At 45.5% G+C, this 24845-nt stretch overlaps 2 protein-coding genes across 2 annotated transcripts in view; both read right to left on the bottom strand.

The window, feature by feature from the left end:
- LOC103182187 (protein MNN4-like) overlaps window positions 1-670 on the bottom strand; it is a 1386-nt gene extending 716 nt beyond the window's left edge. Inside the window, exon 1 of the mRNA XM_007899085.2 lies at window positions 621-670. Within this exon, the coding sequence (XP_007897276.1) occupies window positions 621-647 (27 nt within the window). The 5' untranslated portion in view covers window positions 648-670. The remainder of the gene's footprint in view (window positions 1-620) is intronic.
- A 6084-nt stretch (window positions 671-6754) lies between these two features.
- Window positions 6755-23975, bottom strand: LOC103182226. Its single transcript, XM_042337345.1, has 7 exons — window positions 23929-23975; window positions 23245-23390; window positions 22337-22472; window positions 19019-19196; window positions 8174-8197; window positions 7999-8053; window positions 6755-7362 (listed from the first exon to the last, which is right to left on the bottom strand). The coding sequence occupies exons 1-7, from the start codon at window positions 23973-23975 to the stop codon at window positions 6881-6883; spliced, it is 1068 nt and encodes a 355-aa protein (XP_042193279.1). The 3' UTR covers window positions 6755-6880.
- Between the last annotated feature and the right edge of the window lie 870 nt (window positions 23976-24845).

The following is a 24845-nucleotide window of genomic DNA, read 5'->3' as shown; positions in this document are numbered from 1 at the left end:
CATAAATCTCTGAGGACCAAAGACCTATCTCTTGTCCTTCAGAAATCAACTAACCTGATTCTGGAGTCGCGCTCATGTGACAACCACAATACCTCCTCAATTGGGGGAATTGTTATCCTAATTAATCAGATTTCTCTCTCTCTCTCTCTCTCTCTCTCTCTTTCCCTCCCCCTCTCTGTCTCTCTCTCTCTCTCTCTCTCCCCCTCCCTCTCTGTGTCTCTCTCTCTCTGTCTCCACTAGTGTTGGGCTACATTACATTCTGACTCAGGGAATTTTTGAAACCAAAGCACTCTGGTGGAATTAAAGGCAAAAAAAAAGGTTCCAGCACCCCCCACCCCCCATCCCCCCCACACACACACACACAGACACACACACACACACTTCCCCCCCTCCCCCCCACCTCTTCACTCTCTGTCTCTCACCCCCACCATCATTTTTCTTCCCTTGCTGTGCCAGCGCCGACCCACGCTTAAAATAGCATTAGTCACGTAAATCAGAGCAAATAGATTAAAATTCTCCCCCCCCACCCCCCCCCTCTCCCCCCCACCCCACCACCACCCCAAGGAATTTAATCCCGGTGGATGCAAGATAACGGGAAATCGAGGAAGTAAATCAATCACCTCCATAATCCGCGCCGTGTTATTCATTTGTCTTTCGTGCGGTGCCCGATCTGCACAATCTGTTACCTTATTCTTTTTGTTTTATAATTATCTTGTGGAGTCCTGTAGCTTTTTAGCTAGAGCGCTCGCCTCCTAAGCGAGAGGACCTGGGCTCGATTCCCCGGGCAGGGCGAAACCTCGGGCAAGTTTCCTTACTCCGAACAACTCGGTTTACCTTGCAGTAAGTAGGAGTCCGGTTGCCAGTCGACTGGGAGACGGATCGCTTTTCCGGGGACCGGTAATAATCACTAAACAAAATTTGGGCACTTCAGTTTGCTGCCGCGTTTCACCCACAAAATCCACGGTCGATTCGCTTTACAGTATATTCCGTGAAGCGCTTTGAGACGTCTCGATGACGTGTTCAGGCGCGGTATCAAACGCAAAGATTTTTTAAAATGATTTTTACTTCATCGACCTGTCGCTAAGAACTTAGATCGAAAAGCGCTCAACTGCAATAATCTGTTTTATACGATAAATGATAATAATTTAAACTCCATCCCCTTTGCCAAGCAATTTCATTCAAGCCCTCCGAGCACTGTGCCCCACATGAAGGGCCCTGTATAAATGCAAGTTGTTGTTGTAGTCGTCGGTCGAACCCAGTTCGGATCAAAGCAGTTCGGAAAATACATTGAAATGTGTGTGCTGTATGCAGCAACAAAATATCCGCCTGACGGGGATAACAGGAAAAAGTGGACACGCGGTAGAAAAATATTCCGAATTAAAATAACTTTTTGTTTTAAATATGACCCATGTTGCTGCAACAATTTCATGTTCATCTCTCCAGTAACCAATCTGCATGGTGTGAGCACAGACTGTGGTTGTTGGCAGAACTCCCATTGCCGTGGGCATCACAGCTCCCAGGCTGATCTGTCTTTACACAGCCATTTTCCAGCAGGGATATTAATATTAATAATAATAATAATAATCCTTGCAGTTGATACAGCGCCTTATCACGTCGTTGAGACGTCTCAAAGGGCTTCACAGAATAAACTGTGAAGTGAATTGACTGCATATTTTGTGGGTGAAATGCGGCAGCCAATTGCACACAGCAGTGTCCCCACAAACATTTGTGGATTGAGTGACCTAATTGTTTCCAGCAATTATTACCCCTGCCCGGTAAAGCGATCCGCCAATCGACTAACAACCAGGTTCCTGCTTACTGCTAGGTAAACAGAGGCACGTCGAGTTAGGAAATTTGAGTTAGGAAACTTGCCGAAGATTTTGCTCTGCCCGGGAATCGAACCTGTGTCCTCTCCCTTGTGAGGTGAGTAGCAATTAGGAATGGTGATCCTGGTAACCATATTAACTTGGAAGGGCAGACCAGTCATTGGGAGCAGGGATTGCTCCCACTCAGTCCCCATTAACCCTGCACGTCAAAGCCCCAACGGGTAGAATGGTCGTAGCAGCGGGAAAGCTTTCCTGACAGTATTCTCAATGGCATCCTGTGCCATTTTAGCTGGTCAGACTCCAGCAGTTACCCCAACACACACTCTGGTGTCCTCAAGCCTTGGCTCTTGCCAGCCTGCACCTAACACAGGACCCACAAGGTCAACATTATGTTTCATGCAGTATAATGCCTGTGGCATGGAACTTGGTGTCCATTGGATTGGCACAGATCATTGTGGAACTGGTTTGACGTACTTTAATTTAAGGCAGAGGTCAACAATTTTATGCAAGGCATCGGGAAGTTAGGTTGAAGCGATATGGAAGCTGGGGGCAAGTTGGTAGCAGCAATAAATGGAGGAAGATGGAAATGTTGAAAAATGAGCTAAAGGGATGCTGAGAGCACAGTTATCCCGTGTGTGGAAAAGGAGGAAATGATCAAAACTAGGACTGTAGGGTGGGTGCGAGGGGGGGGGGGGGCTGAGAAAAGTCTCAAAGGTCAAGAATAGCCTTGAACAGCAACAGTAAGGCTTGGGAGCAGCACAAAAATCCAACGGAGGATAATGAGTGTTACGAGGCAGGGTGAGAGAAATAAAAGAGAAGATTGCTGATCGCACCAAGAAGCCTTCAAATAAATCTCGAGCCATTTACAACGTAGGCAGTCTCCGTGTAGTACGCAGCGCGAGGTGAAACAAGCTTGAGGTTGATCAGCGAGCTTGCTGACCGCCGCCTGTTCGGTTTAAAGCGAAGATGCTTTTCCAGTTGTTTTTTCTTCTGGCATCCATCACTCTTGAGCAACATCTGCCAAGACACAATCCGAAGCAGAAGCAGCTGCGACTGCGGAGAGAGCTTTCGTTTCCCCCCGTTAAGTTTTCTGAGCATAAGTTGCAATCCGCAAAGGGGTGGCCAATTGGAGTGGTTCATACAAAGTTCAGGTGAGATCTTAATTTATAATCGCAAGCCCATCAGATCACCATTTGTCCCAGAGTAGACTGACTCCCCATCACTGGGGATTATATATTACATTACAGCAGAAGCTGATATTTCTTGGTAACCGAGTCTAGACAGTCACCCAACACACTTGCGGTGATTATGTTACACTCACTCACTCACTACACTGTTCCTTCATTGTTATGTTATTATGCGGTGGCACAAAGCAGACATTCGGTTTGCTTTTGCGATAACACAGTGGAGGTGTTCAAAATTATGAGGGGTTTTGATACAGGAAATAAGGAGAAACTGTTTCCATTGGCGGGTGGGTCGTTAACCAGAGGACACAGATTTAAGATAATTGGCAAAAGAACTAGTGGGGGAGATGAGAGGATTTTGTGGGGTTTTTCTGCAAGGGGATGGGGTAGGAGCAGGGGAGTGGGACTAATTGGATAGCTCTTACCAAGAGCCGGCACAGGCACAGTGGGCCGAATGGCCTCCTTCTGTGTTGCAGGATTCTACGACAACAGGCTGACGCATACAGTTTCAAGTGGATATAAAAAAATCCCGTGCCACTGTTCAAAAAGTGTCCTGGTGTCCTGGCCAACAATCCCCCCGGAAAAAAATTGTTTGTTCAATTCATGGCTGTTTGTGGGACAATGCTGTGGGCAAATTGATTGCTGTGTTTGCCTACGACTACAAGGTCATTAGACTTTACAATAAATTGCGTCAGGTGCTTTGACAACGCGATAAGACGCTACATCAAATGCAAACATTGTTAGTATTATAGATCGCATCTCGAGTTTGTCTCGATTCTCACGAAGGAGCAGGTAATTGAATAGCAATTACAGAAGGGTGGCAAATTCTTTTGTCACCTCTGGCAAAGAAAACAAGTACGTTTCATCAGTGCAATGTCTTTCGTCTTATTGATCTTAGAGCTGAGCAGGTGCAATGTCCAACTCCGGCATCTAAAGGCTTCGCCGTGTGAGTGCGTCTATCTCACTGATGTGTTCTTCACAAACATCTGCTGCCTCATGACGTTTTAATTGACATCTGTGTATAGGCTGGAAACCTGAGCTATCATCCAGATAGCTGGCGCCCACGGCTTCTTTAAATTACGCCCCTTGGTGACGCACTTTCAAAATTAAATCAATGAAAGGGTTCAATGACCCCCAAAACGCTGTCCTTTTGACATCCAGGACACTGCGCAGAAAGGAATGATGAAACAATTTTCAGGAATGGATGAGACATGTCTAGCATTCTAAGCACTGACTAACCAAAACACAGCAATTTGTTTTTAACAGGAAGAACGTCCTTTGTCCTGAGAGAACTCCGCTCTAACAGGAGAGTCCAATGTTGGAAGGCTTGATGGCTGGTCTCATTAGAATTAGTTGGGTTAGGAGTGAGGTTAAAATCAACCAGGGTTCCTTTTCCTGTTCACAACCTAGTGCCTCTTATTGCAAAGTATCCTCTCCATGAATTTCACGTGAAGACAGGAATAAGCTCCACTGTGACCTCCTTCCCAATGCCTGCCAGCCAGGGCCAGACATCAGGACATAAGAGTTCGCTTGGCGAAGGAAGACCGAGGTGCATCCAGTTCCACCATCCAGGCTGTCGCTTGCACATGTCATGTCCCAAACTGCATTCCTTATTGTAGCCCGAGATATTGTTTCCAAACAGAAATTTATCTGATCTGTTTTTGAAACACTCAACACTTTCTGCTTCCCTAGGGAGCCTGTTCCATACATTTACTACTCGCTCACTGAAGTAGTGTTTCCGCAGATTTGTTCTGAATTTACCCTCCTTTATAGGTCATGTCCTCTGGTGCTACTGTTCAGTACAAGGTAAAACAGCTTATCATGGTCTACATTATATAGTCCCCTTAGATTCTTCTGAGACTATTATTGTTATTATTATTATTATTGGACTAACCAATAAGCCAACCAACTCAAGTTTTAGGGCTCCGAGGTCTGAGGGGCCCCACGGTATGGTTGCCGTCTTTCCCTCTCGCTCCGTCTCTCTTTCTATCACGCTCATACAGTATGAGACTTAACGGTGGTATAGTTTGACGCAGAGCCAAGGAGAAAGTGGAGGTGACTGTACGGTGGAAGAGGAAGACTTCAAGCGTGATCCGAGGACGAGCAAAGAGGGGGCTAGGCTGCAAGATTAAGGCTAGAGGGTTGGGGCGTACTGGCTGAAAACACAGTCACCAGAAGAGTGGAGGGGACGAGGGTCAAGCAGGAAGCCAGAGTCGGCTGAGCAAAAGGAGGAGTGGGGTCTGAGCAAGTCGGGGAGGTAGGGAAGTGTCAGAGCGCGGAATGATTTGTAGGTGAGAGTTGGGGTTCTTGAAATCGATCTGTTCAGCCACAAAAATACCAGGTGCTGAGAAGGGCAGAGAATGATGTCTCATCCACATTCAATGGTGTCCACCAGGATATTACTGGGAAGTAGTTATATATTTATAACCGGATGATTTTTAAATGCAATCATTGTCTCACTAATCCCTGTGATGAGAAGCCCTTGGGTGGATAGGAACTTGACGTTATACCTTTGTACAAAAGAATCTCACCAATGCATTCTCCTTCAGTCACATAACCCAATTCCTCTAATGGGATTGGAGAGTGGAAAGTATAATGAAGCCAACAGTATTTCACAACACTTTCCGATTTTGTCCCCAGAACCGAAGTCTCTGGTTGCTGAAACGAATCCCAAATGCGTAGAGCGATAAGAATTTGACAGTATCTGTCTGTCACGCTACGTTTTGGGGGGCGTGCACTTATTATTGCTGCAATTTCCATTCCTTCAGAGTTTTCGAAGGACTCTGCATGTAATATTCCAATCGCTTTAAGATATTCTGCAAAATAATAATTATAATGAAACTGTAACGCTACAGCACTGAGCAAAACAGCCACTTTACTGATTGAAATAAATGTGGAGCAGCAAGTGAAATATCTACTGATTCGTACTTCAATTCAAGGCCAGTCCTACCATCTCATGAGTAATAATAAGCATTGCATTTGATACAGCGCCTTTCCTGTCGGGAGAATGTCTCAAAGTGCTTCACGAGGTTTGCTGTAAGATGTAGCGACTGTGTATTTTGTAGGTGAATGCTAACAAGAACTTGTGATCATTGCCCTTGTTACAAGGCTTGACTCAGTCAGTAGCGCTCTCGGCGATGGGTCAGAAAGGTCAAGCACTATGTCGGGGACTTTGAACTCACAGTTCAGACTAACACTCCAGTGCAGTGTTGGCGGAGCGCTGTGCTGTCCTTCAGATAAGACGTTAAACCCAGGTCCTGTTTGCCTGTTCAGGTGGACAGTAAGGAACCCAGAATATTATTAATAAAAAAGAGTGTCCTAGCCACAACCCTCCAGGTACAAATTGGTCATTCACCTCCTGACTTTTTGTGGGACACTGGTTTGTGCATTTGCCTACAAATACACAGTCACTACATTTAATAGTAATTATTGTAAAGTAATTTGCAGTATCTTGACAATATAGGCACTGCATCAAATGCAAGGATCATTATTATTATTGCTATGAAAGGAAATCTAATCTAAAATAGTATTCATTCACAGTAGACAAGTGCCCAATAAACATCTCTCTGGGATTAAAAGAACAGGTTTCATTTATTTCAATATTCGTCATTCCATTTAAGTAACGCAATTAGTTTCCTTAAAGCTTTCCTTGTTCGGGGTCTAGATACTGCAACTAGCTCTGCGTTCCCCCAAACCTCCCCCGCCATCCATCCCAACCCCCCACTCCCCCGTCCTCCCACCCCCACAAGGTTGAAGCTTACAAGCAATTGTTAAAAGGGGCCTGGATCCTAGCGAAACTCATGCCATCTCTCTCTTTATCCAATCCTACAGTGGTTTGGTTTAGCTCACTCCACTCTCCAGAGATGGGTGTTAATCAGACTTAATCCCCTTCACATGCTGTGTCCGCCCATTGAGCGCAATCCTGTAGACGGCAAGGCTTAGCAGGCAGCTTGCGATCACGGTGTAGATGTACTCCATGTGGTTGGGGAATGGGGTGCCACAGATGGTATACCAGTCCGTCCCGTGCGACGGAGGCTTAGCTCCGGGCACACAATGCCAGTCAAACATTGCCTTATCATAGTCTTCAGTGCACAGGTAGGCGCGTCTGTACTCGACCACCCCCAATGCTGAGGTTATGGCTTTGGTCTGGTTGCAGGGCCCTGCAATCTCGTGGAGTCCAATGGAGACCTGATGTTCCGGTTGGGAGTAGATGACCAGGAGAGCCAGGAACAGAAAGTGAAGCAGGACCCCTTGCCCTATTTCGTGCTTCAGCCACCAGCCTCGCGTAGCGTTTTCCTTGCTCTTTCGGGGATTGTTCCGATCTGCCGTCCACACGATGAAAACAAACAGAGCTGGCGGAGAGAGAGAGACAGAGAGAGAGAGAGAGGGAGGGAGGGAAGGAGGGAGGGAAGGAGGGAGGGAATGAGGGAGAAAGAGAAGGGGAAATGATCAACTATGTAGGAAAAATAAACATATTTGTACATTATAAAGCACACTTAAATTCAATGAACTGGAAAGCCCTCCGAGTCACTGCCCTGCGTGAAGGGCGCTAGATAACTGCAAATTGCTGTTGTTGTTGTTGTTAACCAAGGCAGCAGGAAAACAGGGCACAGGTTCAGGGTCAGGAAGGGTGATATTAGGATGGACTCGAGGAGTTACTTCAATAGTAGGTTTCAAAAGGGAATTAGATATTTACTTGAGAAGTTAAAAAACACAAGGTTATAGGGTAAGAATGGGGGAGTGGGACTAATTGGATAGGTTGTGGGTTCAAGCTCCATTCTGATCACTGTGAAATGCTACATAGGATAGAGTGAATTTAGACCCAGGTGAGTTTTCTCCTCAATGGTCTCCTCAAGCTTATCCAGTTGTACTATCATTAAATTCACGGTGGGTATTTTCCATATTGTGTGCGGAATGTTATACAAAGGTATAATCTGCGTCACCACAGCGAGCGGGAAGCTAAAGATACCGGTCAGGAAGACAACTACCATCTCCTTGATGAATCCCGATGATACTGATTTGGAGTTTCCGGTGATTATTCTCCTGTCGGAAGAAGCAGAGAAGGAAGTTCAGATGGAATGTTCCACAATCACTTCAGCAGGCGACTGAGGAAAAGCATGGAGCTCCCTCACAGGGTCTGCTGAGCTCAGGGTCTGTACTCACCGTTCTTGCCTTGGAATTTCTCTTCTATTACAATAAATAATAATCCTTGCATTTGATATAGCGCCTTATCACGTCTTCTAGACGGCTCAAAGCTTCACAGGATGCACTGTAAAGTGAATTGACTGTATGTTTTGTGGATGAAACCCGGCAGCCAATTGCGCACAGCAGTGTCTCACAATCAGCTGTGGATTGAGTGACCAATTTATTATTTTTTATTTTGTTTTGAAGAAATTATTATCTCTGGAAAAGCGATCCGCCAATTGACTTACAACCGGGCTCTTATTTATTGCTAGGTAAACAGAGGCGTGCGGAGTAAGGAAAAATCCCTCTCTTGACTCCCCCCGTTTGTGTGTGTGTAAATGATTTGAAGAGAACGAGGAGCTTGGACTCCAGATTAGTGCTCAAATTAGTTCTGACAATCTTTCCGCCAAATTACGTCCGGAGGCAAACAAGAGACTCAAAGGGATAAAATGGAATCGGTTCAGTTCAGAGATGTAGTCACATCCTTAGTATAGCTGTGTACCATGGAGCAAGGCTGAAAACACTGTCATTTGAAGGTGTCTGCACAAACCAATTTCCTAATCCACACTAGTGAGAGAAGTGATGGCTTAATGAATCATCGCGCGTTTGGCCTGAGATGCATTTTGCGAAACTCAATTAGGTTTTCAATCAGCGCTGAAACCCATAGGTAATTGTTGTAAGGCATTGGCTATAAATAGCTGGTCTTTCAACAGCTTTGTCAGATTTCTAAAAAAAAAATGAACCCTTTATGAAATAGATTGATTGCAAGGTGAAGTGAATCAGAAACGCCCTTTGGGTTGTTAGCACAGAAGAGGGTGTGGAGTCTGATGCAAATGAGAAGGAGCTGGGCCACTCCTGCCTGGTCTGTAGCCCCATCTGTAGCCCCCTGTGGACTCCTGCAGCGCATTGGTTAGAGCTCTCGCCTCGCAAATTCAATCCAGGTTCGATTTCCGGGATGGGGCGAAACGTTAGGCGAGTTTCCTTACTCCACACGCCTCAGTTTACCCAGCAGTAAGTAGGAACCTGGTTGTTAGTCGATTGGCGGATGGCTTTTCCGGGGGTAATAAGTCCTCCAAAAAAAAATTACAAACAAATAAATTTATAAATAGTCCACATAATCCACAGCTGTTTGCCGGATACTGCTGTGTGCAATTGGCTGCACGTTACTGTTGATTGTAGTGCTTGTGTACTCTATAGGCAAACAGAATGCCCACCGATCTTTCGACGATGTAATAAGGCGCTAAATAATAATAGTGATAATCGTTGCATTTGTTATGGCAAAGCCTCATCACATCGCTAGGCCACCTCAAACCAGGTCATAGGATGTACTGTAAAGTGGTGTGAGTGTGAGTATTTTGTGAGTGAACAAATACAAGGATTATTACATTGTATTACCAGTGTGGGTGTGTCTTTAAACTCCCAGCTCTGTCAAAGGATATGGATTATGACCCGGGAGATAATCCAGGAGAGAAATATTGGATAAAATACATTTGAGAAAGCATTGCTCTTCTAAACCAGCTGGATGCTACAGGCTACAGAGCCCAGAAATTCCACCTAGTCTTAGCCTGCAACATTTGTCTACGAACAACCAGACAGTAAAATCCTATCAAGTGAAGTCCAACTTCTCTTAAAATTAGATTGCACACAACTATGGAAATTCTTAAATTCAGGTTTTTTTTTGGTCAGCTGGGTGTGACACATGCAGAAACCCATCACCGTTGCTTGAGAGTCTCCAATCAAACTGAGAATTCCATGCATCCCACTTCCACATGGAAATTCCAGAGATAGATTGTCGGAATGGTACGCGCACTCTCTCGCTCTCCCTGGAGGGAAGCACCCTGCTTACCTAATTCCAGAAAGTATTAGGCGCGGATTGGCAAGAGCCAAGGCTTGGGGGGAGCCCAGAGTGTGCGTTGGGGTAACTGCTGGAGTCTGACCAACTAAAACCGCGCAGCTTGCCATTCATGTCGCTGTCTGGCGAGCAGTGCCCTGGAGTACTGGGGACCTGCCTGGCTCAGGAACCAGACTATGCCAGAGGTTTGGCTTGATTCTGACATTCCATTGCCAAACATGTCACCTTGGAGGCAATTCAGCCTTTACCCGCTAGGAGGATAGTCACTAGTTGGTTATTCGACATCCAACAAGGGTGGGTTTGAGCCCTCACTAGGCGGCTGACAGTACCAGGAACTCCCTGTGAGCTTGCTGGTGGACAACAAAACTCAGCTGGTTGTTGAAACCTCCCCTCCATTTCTCCATTCTGTGACAAACCCTCACCGGCATTCCAAACCTCTGTGATACCCTCGATAATAATAATAATAATCCTTGCATTTGATATAGCGCTTTTCACGTCGGGAGGACGTCCCAAAGCGCTTCACAGAATATACTGTAAGGTGAATTGACTGTATATTTGTGGGCGAACGCGGCAGCCAATTGCACACAGCAATGTCCCACAAACAGTCGTAGATTGAAAATGACCAATTTATTATTGTTTTTGGTTTTGGAGGGATTATTATTAGGCTCTGTGTGGAGTAAGGAAACTTGCCCAAGGTTTCGCCCTCTGCCTGGAATTGAACTCAGGTCTCTCACTTGCAAAGCGAGTGCTCTAACCACTGAGCTACAGGACTCGATGTACGCGTATAAACCCTTAGGAGCTTCAGATGATGGAATGAGAGACAGTTGTGTGTGTGTCCACCCTAGGGTAATTAATCGGGGCTGTTGACAATGAGCGAGGGTAACAGTATAGTTAATGAGGTTCCAGTCACGCTAGGTAAAGAGAGTGACAGCAGTGCAGGAGCCCAGAACCACAGTGATTAACGGCTGCTTATTCTGCTGGAGGCAAAGCAGTGTGGCTTCCAGCAATAAAGTGACTCAGACCTTGGAGCTGGTTGTGCATTTACTCCTTTAAATCCTATCTCAGCACTTGCACGGCAACAACAATTTATTTATTTATTTATTTATTTATTTATTTATTTATTTATACAGCATTCTTCACGTGGGGTAGAGTCTCGAAGCGCCTAGTGTTGGCTGAGCCTGACTCCGACATCTCAAAGTGCTTCGCGCTATACACTGTAAAGTGCAGGGCTGTGTATTTTGTGGGCAAACTCTGCAGCCAATTTGTGCATAGCAACGTCCCACAAACAGCCATGAACTGAGTGATCAAATTTACATTGGGGGATTGTTGGCCAGGATACCGGGAGAGAGAAAGTCTGTTCCCTTTTCAAATAGTGCCAAGGGATCTGAACAGATGGCACCTGGGTTAATATCTCATCCATAGGACAGTACCTCTGATAATGCGACACATACCCAGCAATACACTGGAGGGTCAGCCTAGACTACCTTAACCCCAACCCCCGAGACCCTCCGAGAACCTCACAACAATTTACTTTTCGTGTGGGCGTAAGAGGAGAGACCAAAACCAGTACGCCTCTGTTTACCTAGCACTAAATAGGAACCCGGTTGTTAGTCAATTGGTGGATTGCTTTCTGAGGGTAATAATCCCTTCAACAAAAAAGAATAAGAATAATGTGGTCACTCAATCCACGTCTGTTTGTGGGACACTGCAGTGCACAATTGGCTGCTATGTTTTGCCCACAAAATACACAGTCACTGCACTCCACAGTATATTCTGTGAAGCGCTTTTAGACGTCTGAAAGATGTGATAAGGCGCTATCACATAGGCGCTATGTGGAGTCCTGTAGCTCAGTGGTTAGAGCACTCGCTTTGCAAGTGAGAGCCCTGAGTTCAATTCCAGGCAGGGCGAAACCTTGGGCAAGTTTCCTTACTCCACACAGAGCCTAATAATAATCCCTCCAAAACAAAAACAATAATAAATTGGTCATTTTCAATCTACGACTGTTTGTGGGACATTGCTGTGCGCAATTGGCTGCCGCGTTCGCCCACAAATATACAGTCAATTCACTTTACAGTCTATTCTGTGAAGCGCTTTGGGACGTCCTCCCGACGTGAAAAGCGCTATATCAAATGCAAGGATTATTATTATTATTATTATTATCAAATGCAAGGATTATTGTTATTATTATCATCATTATTATTAGAATAAATTCAAAGTTCTAACACGCAACCTTCTGACTCAAATGTGCTACCAACTGAGCCAGGCTCTCACACACACACACACGCACACAGGCTGACACCACTTCACCCCTGTGCCCTTGCTCAGAGGACTGATTAACATGTGTCAGTTGAACCCTTAGGGCCTTATTAAGCTCTGACCTTTCCATCGCGATTTTCTGGACCCACGTGTATTTACAGCACTGTGCTATCCTCAACAAGTAATTGCCACGGAGGCCTCAGTGCTTCACTCTAATTAAATATGATTGAGAAACTGCATTAACCTTTAAAGGTTAATAGGTTCCCCCCTCCCACCCAAAAATAAGGTCCACATTCTGCTTTCTTTCTACGCGTTCTCAAATAAACACGCTGTTTGTCTGAATTCCCCTCTCTCTCACTCGTGATGAAATGCTTTCAGCCACCACGCCCCGAACCTCTGGAACACTCTTCCTCTATCCCTTCGCCTTGCCCCCTCCTTCCCCATCTTTAGATCGCGCTGATAACCTTCTTCTTCAACCGCACCTATGGTCACCTCCCCCCTCCCCCAGCTCGAGTTGTGCTCTGTCATTGTCAAGCGCTCTGAGACGCTATATGGTTGCAAAATGTTGTTGGAGCTAACGCAGCAAAGTGACAATTCTTGAGCCACTACAATATTCCCAGCCCCTTTCCAGCTTTCGGTCAATATAGCTGTGGAGCAATATGGTTCTGGGAGAAGGCTGGACTATTAATCAATGGATTTGACTTCCATCTTGGAATCCATCGAATAGGAAAGTGTAAAGTGAATTGACTGTATATTTTGTGGGCAAGATATTTTTCAGCTGGGTTTCCGCAGGTGTCAGACACATGCGTCAGGCTGATGAAAAGAAAAGTTTCAGGTGAAAGGCGACGTATAATTGCAAGTTATCACCCGACTATTACCGAAACAGGTCCAGAACTTCAAGGGGGAAAATTTACATCAACATCAACTTGAGTTTATACAGCACCCTTCACATGGGTAGAACGTAACCTAGAATAGCAGGTGGTGAGAAGGATGTTCGTTTTAAGCACTAAATTACCAAGTTATAAATGAACTGAGTTTTCAGTTAACTTTCACGTACAGTGTGTGCTACTTGCTGCTGGTGACGGGCAGAGTGTTTGTACAAATAAAATAAATCCTCCTAAAATCATAGAGATTTACAGTACAAAAGGAAGCTATTTGGTCAGTCGAGTCTGCACTGGCTCTTATAGCAAAGCGTTTCTTAATATTAATAATAATCCTTGCATTTGATATAGCGCCTTATCACGTCATTGAGATGGCTCAAATCATTCTACAATTCTAGTGCTCTGCCTTATCCCATTCCGCCCTCGAGCCTCTATCTAGTTTCTATCACTGTGGGATTATATTTGCATCTGACAAAGTGAGGATATAATATGATTCAAATTTAAATTTATATAGAGCCTTTCACGTCAGGTATGACATTCCAAGGCGCTGGAAATAAGAGGATATAAATGGTTGCGGTGAACATGAAAAAGAGATTCGTGAGGTCTCAGACTCAAATCCTGAGAGTGAGAAAATATATATTACTAGATGTTGTGTCTGAGTCTGGAAAGATCAAAGTAATTCATTGTTTTTTCTGAATAGTTTCTCCAACACGAAGGTCACGTTTGTTTCCTCCTTCACACTCCCACAGATCGTGTCTTTTTGACTGAATAATAATAGTCCTTGCATTTGATATAGCGCCTTATCGTGTCTTCGAGAAGTCTCAAAGCACTTCACAGAATATACTGTAAAGTGAATTGAATTTGTGGGCAAAATACGGCAGCCGAATGTGCACAGCAGTGTCCCACAAACAGTCGTGAACTGAGTGACCAAATTATTATTATTATTATTTTTTTTGAAGGAATTATTAACCCCAGAAAAGCGATTCGCCAATCGACTAACAACCAAGGATTGAGGAAAGTTGCCCAACATTTTGACCTGCTGGGACGTGAACCTGGGTCTCCCACTTGCAGGGTGAGTGCTCTAACCACTGAGCTACAGGACTCCACGTCCTGTAAACACCTACTTATGAAGAAGCATCGACTGAAAGGCGATCATCACGTCTGCATCATGTCCCAGGGCAGGAGAGATCCAACGGATTTGGAAACGCTTCCAACAGCACTGGGTCAACTCCTGGTCTTAATGGACCACACCAGGTGAAGCATTTACACATCAGAGAGCTTTTTTACCATTTCCTTCGTTCACAAAACACGCAGTCAATACAGGTTGTGAGACGTCCTCACGAGGTGAAATACCAAATGTAAGGGTTATTTAATCTTTGGGACACCGGAAGTGACATTGGCAGCAATCCTGATAACCAGGAAGTGAAACTGGTTACCATGGCCTCGTTGTAAGGCGGGTTGGGATTTTACGGACCCCAACAACTGCTTTACAACGTGGGTCCAGTGCACGTTCATGATTCTGATTGACCATCTGATGGCCCGGAGTCTTAACTTTGGAGGATTTATTTGTGTTATTTCTCAACGAGATTCTTCAATCAGGAATCGGCAACACGCAGATCTGCCAAGATCTACGAAACTGACAAAGTGGGCAGGATGGGCTGAGCGGCCTCCTCTTACGTACCTATGACACAATCTACTTCTGAACTAGAGTTTTATGATAATAATAATCCTTACAGCGCCTTTCACATCAGGAGTACGGCTCAAAGTGCTTTACAGAAGCACTGGGCATTTCATATAGGCAAGTGTGGCAGCCAATTTACACATATAGCAATGTCCCACAAACAGCCACGGAGTGAGTGACCGATTTTATTTAAAAGACTGTTGGCCAGGACATTAGATAGAAACTCCCTTCTCTTTTTATATAGTGCCATTTGATCTTTAACATCCACCTGAACAGGCAGGTGGGACCTCGGTTTAACGTCTCATCTGAAGGATGTCACCTCGGAAGCAACAGGAGTTTTGACCGGATAAGAATCCGATTGAGAAATACAATAGCCCAAGTTAGATCTCCACGGTCGATAGATTTCAATGTTATTATGTTTTCCAGTTTGTCAATGCACAGGATATCTCATTAAAGGTTAGACTGTGACCCTGTCCCCATCCGCCGACACAGACACACATCCAAACACGTCAATCATCAACTCATCAATACTTAACCCCTGGAAACTTTATCCCTTTTAATTGGGTTCGGAAAGTCTCTCGGAAGAATGGATGCTGACCAAATGAGTAGCAGCTCGAGAGACAGGGGAAAATGGCTCGTGTAAAACCGTGCTGACGTCAGTGTGTCATTAGGTTACCTCAAAGCCTCATTGACAGCAGCGCTCAAGTAGAAAATGACGCTCTTCCAACACAGCGCCTCTTAGTTATATCACTCAAGAAAGAAGAAAGGACAGGCAGCATGTCAAAAGACAATGTCATTCAGCTGCTGTGCATCAGCCTGGCAATTGCGATTCCACTCAGTCTTGCCAGGATACCTATTTTTAGCTCTTTCAAAACTGCTCCAACCTCTTTAATATTCTCACTCTGTGTATGGCTCATATCAATTATTGCAAATAATACAGGTTGGATGCTCCCCCTCTATAATTTGGAGAGCAATGTGACCGACTAGCTTCTAATGCCCAATTTATCTACCTGTACTAAGTCTTTTTTTTAAAGACGTATGCACTTACAGACATGTACATTTGATATATGTTTATACACGCAGACACCCACACACATACACACACACGTATATATATATGTGCACGCATTCACATCAAGGCTGTTTATGGGACATCGATGTGCGCAAATTGGCTGCCGCATTCGCCTACAAAAATACACCGTCATTAACACTTAACGCTAAAATCCTGTGAAGCGCTTTGAGACACCTCGACGAACTGATAAGGTGCTGTATCAAATGCGAGGATTATTATTATTTATAATCAGTATCTGTGTAAAGGTGTATATATGTCCAATGGCTCTCTGTCCCCATCAGAGCAACTTCGATATCCTTGTCCTGACCTTTAAATCCCTCCATCCTCTCCCTCACCTCCACCACCCCCCACCTCCTCACAACCTCCTCCAAAAACCTTTTCCCTCCTCTCTTTTGGGAGGAAGCGCTGGGGGGGAGGGTGGGCTCCATGGAGAGAGGAGGGGGGTTTGTGAGAGCAAGAGAAGTGGGGAGATCAGAAGACTAATTTCTGCGTACGGGACACTTTCCAACACAAGTTCTATCGATGCGTTTTATCCTTGGAAAAATGAACACAGACCGCTTTACCAAACATTCCCCACCCCACAGTGGCCCTTTAACAAGAGAGGAGAGGCTTGCTCTGATGGTGGAGCTCTGGGAAGTGCCTGATAGCTCGCCCTCCTCTCTCTACTTCCCCCACCCACCCCACCCACCTCACACCTCCCTCGCACTCGCCATCACCAGCAGTGTGGGGCAATTACATGGGGAAAAAAAACATAAACTTTTCTTTTCTCTTTGGTTCTGCCACGTGCGGAAACCCATCCCCGTTGCTTAAGAGTCTCCAAACCAAACTGAGAATTCCATGCATCCCACCTACACATGGAAATTCCAGCGATAGATTGTTGGAATGGATAATAATAATAATAATACTTGCATTTGATATAGCACCTTATCACGTCTTCGACACATCTCAAAGTGCTTCACAGGATATACTGTAAAGTAGAGTGACTGTGTATTTTGTGGGCGAAACGCAGTAGCCAACTGAGCACAGCAGCGTCCCACAAACAGTCATGGATTGAAATTGACCAAATTATTATTATTATTATTTTTTGGAAGGGATTATTACCCCCGGAACCCAATCCGCCAATCGACTAATAACTGGGTTCCTATCTATGCAGGGGATCCTCGGTTCAATTTGGATGCTCTTAAGCACGGTGATGGATTTCCATAAACGTAACAAGTAGGTCACATAACATACGAGCCCAGAAGGCAGCAGTGGTTGGGGATATTTCAAGCGTTGATAATGCAGCCTGAGTCTCTCCAACTTCTCCAGGGTGCTTGAAGCTCAGGTGGAACGATCGGTCCTGATGCCTAGAGCCATTCAAACTGCTTCAGAGAAATAATGCATGAAGATGAAGCAGAGCATTGTTGAAATCCAGGGACCATCCAGGCTTAGCTTCACGTTAATGTGCACCATTCTTTCTGGTCCGTTGGTGAATGCTTTTGAATGTAGGTCAGTGTTTGACTCCTTACCAATTACATACTCTGTTCTGGTTGTTATTACTTGGGAGTAGTTGACATTTCATGACTACTGCGGGGTGGGGCAGAGGGAGCTGAGGAGATGCTTAATTCGTAGAATAATAATAATAATCATCATAATCATAATAATAATAGCCCTTGCATTTGGTACAGCTCTTTTCATGTCAGGAGGACGTCTCAAAGCAGGACAGCGCCAATCCCACAGTTCCTCCATCTTGCCCCCTCCCTCGCCACCTTCAAGACCCATCAAGACCCTCCTCTCCCTGCTTCCCCCCTGCTCTCCACCCTCCCCCAACCTGACCCCCAGCTCGGGTCCGTAACTCTGTCTGTCCAGCGCCTTGGGACGTCCTCCCAACGTGAAAGGCGCTTTACAAATATAATTTTGTTGTTGTTGTTGGCTAAGACCTGCACTTGGCGCTGGGTGAAGAGGAAAAGATTATTCGAAAGCAGATCACGAAGCCTAGAAAACATTGGTCTGAAAATTAATGTAACGTAAGTGATGCGAAGCTATCTATCAGCGGGAATGGATTGATGGATAGCTTCAAGAGATCATCTTCTTTAATTTTCTAAATGGAATGTGCACGGAGGTGAGACGGGCAAAGGCACCGAGCTACCATCTCGCCGGCATCAGCTTGATGTAACCGAGACGCAGTTTATTGTTGAGGTCGCGGAAGATTGAGCTCGGCTGTTCCTACTGAGCTCCATTTAGCATCTCGCTGAAACATAAAGCCACATAGCATCCCTGGTATCGCAAAGCATCTGCAACCCTACCCACACATTAATCTGAGAATCATTCACTTGCCGTCTAGCGGAGTCTCTTGAGTTTCATTTTGTGGTTGTTTTTGGCGGGATGTCACTCTGTGCAAACTGACTGGTATTATTTTTAATCGGTCTTTGTATTGTTTACAATATAAGAGTTGCATAATATATGCATATTTATAATAATAATGATAATCCCTGCATTTGATATGACGCCTTATCACGACGTTGAGACATCTCGAAGCGCTTCACAGGATATACTGTAAATGAATTGGCTGTATATTGGCTGTACGCAATTGGCTGCCATGTTTCGCCCACAAAATATCAATCCGCTTCAGTCAATCCACTTTACAATTTATTCTGCGAAGCGTCTTGAGATTATATCGAAGTGCAAGGATTATTATTATTATTAACTTGGAAGCCTTTCGCTGAGCTTCTTTGATACACCAGAGTCTTTGCAAAGTAGCCTCCTGCAAATGCTGAGCCTATAACACTGTGGTCAGATCTCACCAACTCTCTTTCTCTCTCTCTCTCTGTGGATCTTCCCCTTGCTAGGGTCATGAAGTGTTTGTGAAATGCCCGATCGGACATCAACCCAGTTCAGCAATCACCACTGACAACCCAAAGACAAGCTGCTCGTGCCTCTCAACAGCAATCTGTCCGACCACACCACACGCCAGGCTGTCGTTTGGCTCCCAGGGCTACTGTCAAGACATCTCTGCGGACGCTCATACTTGTTTGATACAGACAGAGGCCTGAGGAAGTGACGGGAGCTGCTGCTATTTCCTACGGAGAAACTCTTTCCTCACGTCATGCAGTATATTTCCTTTTTGCGTCAAAAAAAATATAATATTCTTCGCTCTTCGGCATTTCTTCATCTCCTGAATCGTGCGGCTCAGACTGGGGCGGACTCGAGCGGCCACCGTGCAATTAAGTGGCCGTTCTTTACGTGTGAGCTGAGGCCGCAGGTCCTGACTGAGTGTTTGGCTGTCGGAAGCATCACGCAGGATCACAAGATCGGTTCGGATGCAGAAAGTCCCTTCCACCCATCTGATCTTATCCTTTCAGATGCCCATGACCTTACCCATCCCCCCTCTCCCCCCTCCTCCCACCCCCACAATCACAGCGGTGAGCTAAACAAGTCCCTGCAACTCAGCTTAAACCACCCATCCCGCTACCCTGTTCCAGTTATTAATTACCCTCTGGGGTAAAGAAATACTGCCTGGTGTTTGCCCTGAAATTGCTCTTTGAACCTCAAACCCACTTTCTCTTGTTCCGCTGTCTCTTTCATCCAAATCTATTGATCTGGGTTTTAACTTTCTCAATCCCACTTAAAAATCTTGTACACCTTTATGAGGTCCCCTCCAAGAAATGTCCTTTCAGGACTGATATAACAGAACCCCCATCTTGTCTTCGCTTGACGTCACCTTATATTTTGTGGCGGGGACGGGAGTATGGGCGGATGTGAGGGCAAATGGTCCACTGGCTAGCAAACAGAAATGACTTTCACTTACTCTGCTCACGAATACGGAAGACAATTCTAGTGTCTCCATTTAATTAATGCCCCCGGCTGAGATCAGCGAGGAATCAAACTTTCTGTTCTGTGTGGCTTAATGCTACTGTGGCACTTAGCCATCAGAGGTACCTATACCCAGAAAGGTTGGTGCAAGAAACCCCTTCCACACACTGTCGACCGAGCCAGGTTTAGCTGGTTGTGTATCAGCGGTGCCTTGGAATACTGCGGATTCCCCCGGCTCCGGAACTTAAAGGTTAAAAGAAGCTCAAAAACAAGAATTATAGCAACAAAATCTGATAACCAACAACAACCTGAGTTTATATAGCGCTGTGCGCAATTGGCTGCCGCTTTTCAAGCACAAAGTACACAGTCAATTCACTTTACAGTGTATCCTGTGAAGCGCTTTGAGACGTCTCGAAAACGTGATGAGGCACTTTCTCAAACGCAAGGATTATTGTTATTATTATTCATGCAGGGTAGAGTCTCGGAGCACTTGACAATGGCATGGTTTTACACTAAGCCGAGGAGAGAAGGGAGGTGACTGTAAGCATGGTGGAAGAGGAAAGACATCCGGGGCGATCTGAAGTCGGGCAAAGAAGAGGTGAGACGGAAGGATTGAGGCAGGGAGTTCCCGAGGTTTGGTGTGTTATAACTCTAGGCACATACCGCCAATGGTGGAGCGGAAGGAAGGAGCCAGCTGAGCGAAGGAGGCAGGCACATTTGTGAAGCGACTTTTACATCGGGAGGACGTCCCGAGTTGGGCATCAGGACCCGAGCGTGGGTGGGGGCAGGGTTGGGATGAGGGAGGACAGAGGTGGTAGGAGAGCGGCTGAAGGCACGGTCGAAAAGGAGGGTCTTAAGTCATGCCTTGATAGAGGCAAGAGAGGGAATGAGGGGAAGGGATTGTGGGATGGAACTCCAAAGGGTGGGAGCAGAGAGGCTGAAAGCCCGGCTGCTGATGGTAGGGCAGGTAGGGCGGGAGACATGGAGCAGGCTGGAGGAGGGAGAGCACAGGTTGATGGGGGTCAGCAGGTCAGAGAGGTAGGAGGGTGCAAGGCCGTGGAGGGGGTGGAAAGTGAGGACAAGGATTTTGAATTCTATCTTCTGAGGGATGGGGGAGCCAGTGGAGCCGGGCGAAGGTGGGGGTGATGGAGCCTGGTGAGGGAGAGGACACGAGTTGCAGAGTTCTGGATGATCTGCAGCTTGTGGAGGGAAGAGTTAGGGAGACCGGCAAAGAAATCAACCAAGAGATCAACAGAGATCAGAAATTACCCTTCGCAAGGTATATTAATAACGATAATCCTTGCATTCAGCACAGTGAACCACATTGGGAGGACATCTCAAAACGCTTGATTTTATTGTAAAGTGTAGTGACTGAACTTTTGTAGGTGTATTTTTGTAACATTTACACAAGTCTCAAACCTGGGTTGGGCTCAACTGGCTCTGAAAGGGTTTTATTGAAGAAATCTTCCAAAAACCACTCAAAAACGCACATCTCCCAGTTCAGTACAAATCGCTTTACTTAAAAGTATTTTCCCGCAACTAAACCACATCAACTGTCCACAAGCTCTATTGGAGATAAACAAAAAAAATCAAATATTAATCCATCAATTCGTTCAATCATCTCACTGTTCCATAAATAGTTCGAACAAAATACGTAATCTTCAACTCAGAGAATTATACGAGAATTGACTGTTTTATAAATTCTTTCACTGTCTGGAGAGTAAACTAGGTTAATCCTCTAAACGGGTTTTATATGGCTGTTTGTGGGACGTTGCTGTGCGAAATTGTGCTGCCGCATTCGCCTACAAATACACAGTCACTCCACTTCACAGTAAGTAAATCCTATGAAGCAATTTGAGACGTCCTCCCTACGTGAAAGGCACGATACCAAATACAAAGATTATTATTAGTAGTCGGCAATTATTATGTTATTACAGTTTAAATCATTCTGTAGAGGTCATTTCTTAATGGTTTTCAGTTATGGGTCACGCAGACTAATAAATACTGACACTTTACATATGAATCTTTTCTTAATATATTTGAACTTCCTAAGATAGCTGCTTTCCCCAGCTATTTTGTCAAGCCAGCTTTGAATTGTTTTATTAACTGTCCCAACTGCACTGATGATTATAGGAACTATGTTTGTTTTACATTGCCACGTACATCCACACTCAATTTGAATTATTACTACACAAATACGTATATAAAAAGCTGTTTCCCAGGGAAGCACAGAGAATGCAACTTCAATGGAGAATAAGGCAAAGCTAATGACAGAATATCTCAAACTGAAGATTTTTTATTTTGTTCCCCCTTTTACTTTAGCCTCACCCATAGTTCAGTGTGAAAGCTTCTCAGACCACGTACTAGCTATTTCACACGCAACCACGATTACACAGTCACTACACTCTACAGTAAAACTCCACCATGACGAACTGTGAGACGCTTCGATGACGTGAAGAGGCGCAATATCAAATCCAAGGATTGTTATTGTTGTTTATTATTATTGTTGTCACTCAGACCGAAAGGGATTGAACATTTATGGACTTTGAAGCGCTTTGAGGATTATTGTGCGATTCCCCGTAATTCCAAGGTTTAGTTGTCCACTCACCTCCCCGAGTTGATGAAAAAGGTGAAAGTACTGGCAGTCGACAAGTGGAACATGTAAGAAGCCCAGGGCACCGAATAGTGCTTGTCAAAAATGTTCGGGTCTGTGTCATGCCAAGTCCACCAGAGCAGCTTTACACCTGAGGACAACAGGAGAGAGAGGAGAAAAAAAAAGGGCAATTGTTTCACGACTCCTGTGTGAACCTCAAACACGATTACACACTGCTGTTCACCCACAACTGCTACATGTTGGCCCTGCACACAGTGACGGAGCCCATGGCAACACTCGAAAAGAGATGGGAGTTTCTCCTGTTGACCTGGGCATCAATTTTAGGGCTTTGCTGTCCCCAAATTGGCTGCTGCACTGTCCTACAAATACACAGTCGCTGCGAGTTTTCAGTAGATCCTGGTAAGCTCTTTAAAGCATTTCGACGTTGTGATAAGGTGCAATAATTCTCACCTGCCAGGATTTTGTTTTCGCAATGCTTCAGCGGTGCGGAAGAGAGAAGGTAGGAACATGGGGGACTTTCAGCATGTAGCTGGGTTGATGCCCACAAAAGGACTAATAACGTCAAGTAGACGGAGAAGGTTGTCGGATTTGAAACATAATATGTGTGGGCGAGGCGGGGGTGGGGGTGGGGTGGTGGTGGGGTGGGGGGGAGGGGAGGGGGTGTTGGGGTTCACAGCTGAGCTAAATTTGAGCCAGCACAAAATGAGAACCAGGTGCTATGTAGTAATAATAATAATAAATCCTTGCATTTGATATAGCGCCATATCAAGTTGAGCCCTCTGAAAACACTTCACAGGATTTACTGTGAAGTGGTTTGACTGTGTATTTTGTTTGGGTCAGCGTGTGAGAGAAGTGAGGGAGCTCTATGTTAGGGTCAAGGTTAGAGAGGCGAGAGATCTTACCCATGATATCGAACGGGATGTCAATCAGGAGACTGCCAAGCCCGACTGCAAATGGCTCTGCCCACCAAGGTAAGCCCTGGCAGGTGACAGCAACGTACGAGCTGTACACAATTATGGGGCAGATGAAAACGATGTGGAGGGGCAGCCTGTTACCCGGAGTGAGAATAAACATAACAAACGAGTTCAGGTCAGACACGCACAGAAACAGTTGACAGGGCTAGAGGGGGCTAATGTCCCAGCACAGACCCCCCCACCCCCACCCCACAGCCCAAATCTATCTACAGTCTCCTTTCTAAAGGGAAGCTGGGAGGTAAAAATCCTGAGGAGGACCACAGCCAGTCCTCGGACCGGCCCCAACCCCCGAAACCCGTAGGTCCCCTCTTGCCAAGGCCGACTGCAAATGGCTCTGCCCACCAAGGTAAACCGAGGCAGGTGAAATCTCTCAACTCTTCGGGTGCTCCCACCCACCTCCAGTCCGGCAAGCCACTACTGACCTCTGACTGGCCAATGGTCCTGTCAGTCAAGCCAATGACTCAGTGAACTGATAGCTTGACTGACATGTCCATCGAACAAATTTTATTCAGCCCTCGCCCACTCTCACCCACTGCCAATGAGCCCAAGGAGGTGGAGTGCTTGGGGAGCAGCATCCATTTGACCTCCCTCCTAAACACTCAGATGTTCTACCCTCTAATCGCCAGCCTCTCTTTGGCTATTCCTTTGGTCAACACCATCTTTCCTTCTCCTTTCCTCCCTGCTCAGTGAACCCCCGAGATCTTTGTGAAGGGTTTCATTCGGCACCTAAAATTTTAAAGTAGGTTGTAAAAGTAAACCCTGAGCAATATTTTAGGACAGTAGAACGGGAGGACATGAAAGAGTGTAGAGCTGCAAAAGGGCAATTTCAGGACAGACACCAGGAAGTTTTTCTTTACTCAGAGGGTAATTAATGAATGGAACAGAGTTGCCAGGAAGGGTGGTTGACATGGGGTTGGGGGAGGGACTGGGTTGGGGGGGTTACAAAGTGGATATTTTGGAGGGATGAGATCAGAGTGGTCGAAGGGCCTTCTTCATCTCAACCCATCGTGTGATGTTGTGAAGATGATTGCCTAATGTGGAAGGGGCCCAACTTGTATAAGATAGAAACAGGAGGAGGCCATTCAGCCCCTCGAGCCTGTTCCGCCATTCTATAAGATCATGGCTGATCTGTACCTCAAGTCCTTAATACCCTAACCTAACAAATATAGTTGAAGTTCAAGTTGTTTAAGTTGCTGCGTCTATTTTGCGTCCTGTAAAAGTTTGGACCAGTTCAGATCATTTACAAAAACAAGAAGTTGGACTGCAGTCAATGTCCAGAACTCTTCAAGGTTGCTGGCAGCAGTGGAAATGATAACGTATGCACAACACAGGCAGAAAACAGCTCCTCTCTGTGTGTGTTCAGTACTGTCCGAACACAACTCTCATTGGAGGGACTTCTGACAGCAGCATTAACAATCCCTAAACTATTGATTTGATTCAGGTTTTTAAAATCATGAAGGGATTCAATAGGATAGATACAGAAAAGCTATTTCCTTTGGTGGGGGAATCCAAAACACGGTGGGTATCAT

This window comes from Callorhinchus milii, unplaced genomic scaffold (assembly GCF_018977255.1).
Source record: "Callorhinchus milii isolate IMCB2004 unplaced genomic scaffold, IMCB_Cmil_1.0 Scaffold8, whole genome shotgun sequence".
Classification (NCBI taxonomy): domain Eukaryota; kingdom Metazoa; phylum Chordata; class Chondrichthyes; order Chimaeriformes; family Callorhinchidae; genus Callorhinchus; species Callorhinchus milii.
Note: the sequence above shows the minus strand (reverse complement) of the source record. Positions and strands in the feature narration are given on the sequence as shown.

Excerpts from the sequence above, each read along its gene's own strand:
- LOC103182226 (XM_042337345.1), bottom strand. The coding sequence starts at position 23,975 with ATGGTGTTGACCAAAGGAATAGCCAAAGAGAGGCTGGCGATTAGAGG. Across the intron at positions 19,197-22,336 it reads TTTTTCATCAACTCGGGGAG|CCAAACACTCAGTCAGGACC; the intron begins GTGAGTGGACAA and ends TGCTTCCGACAG. Across the intron at positions 8,054-8,173 it reads GAAATTCCAAGGCAAGAACG|GAGAATAATCACCGGAAACT; the intron begins GTGAGTACAGAC and ends TTCTTCCGACAG.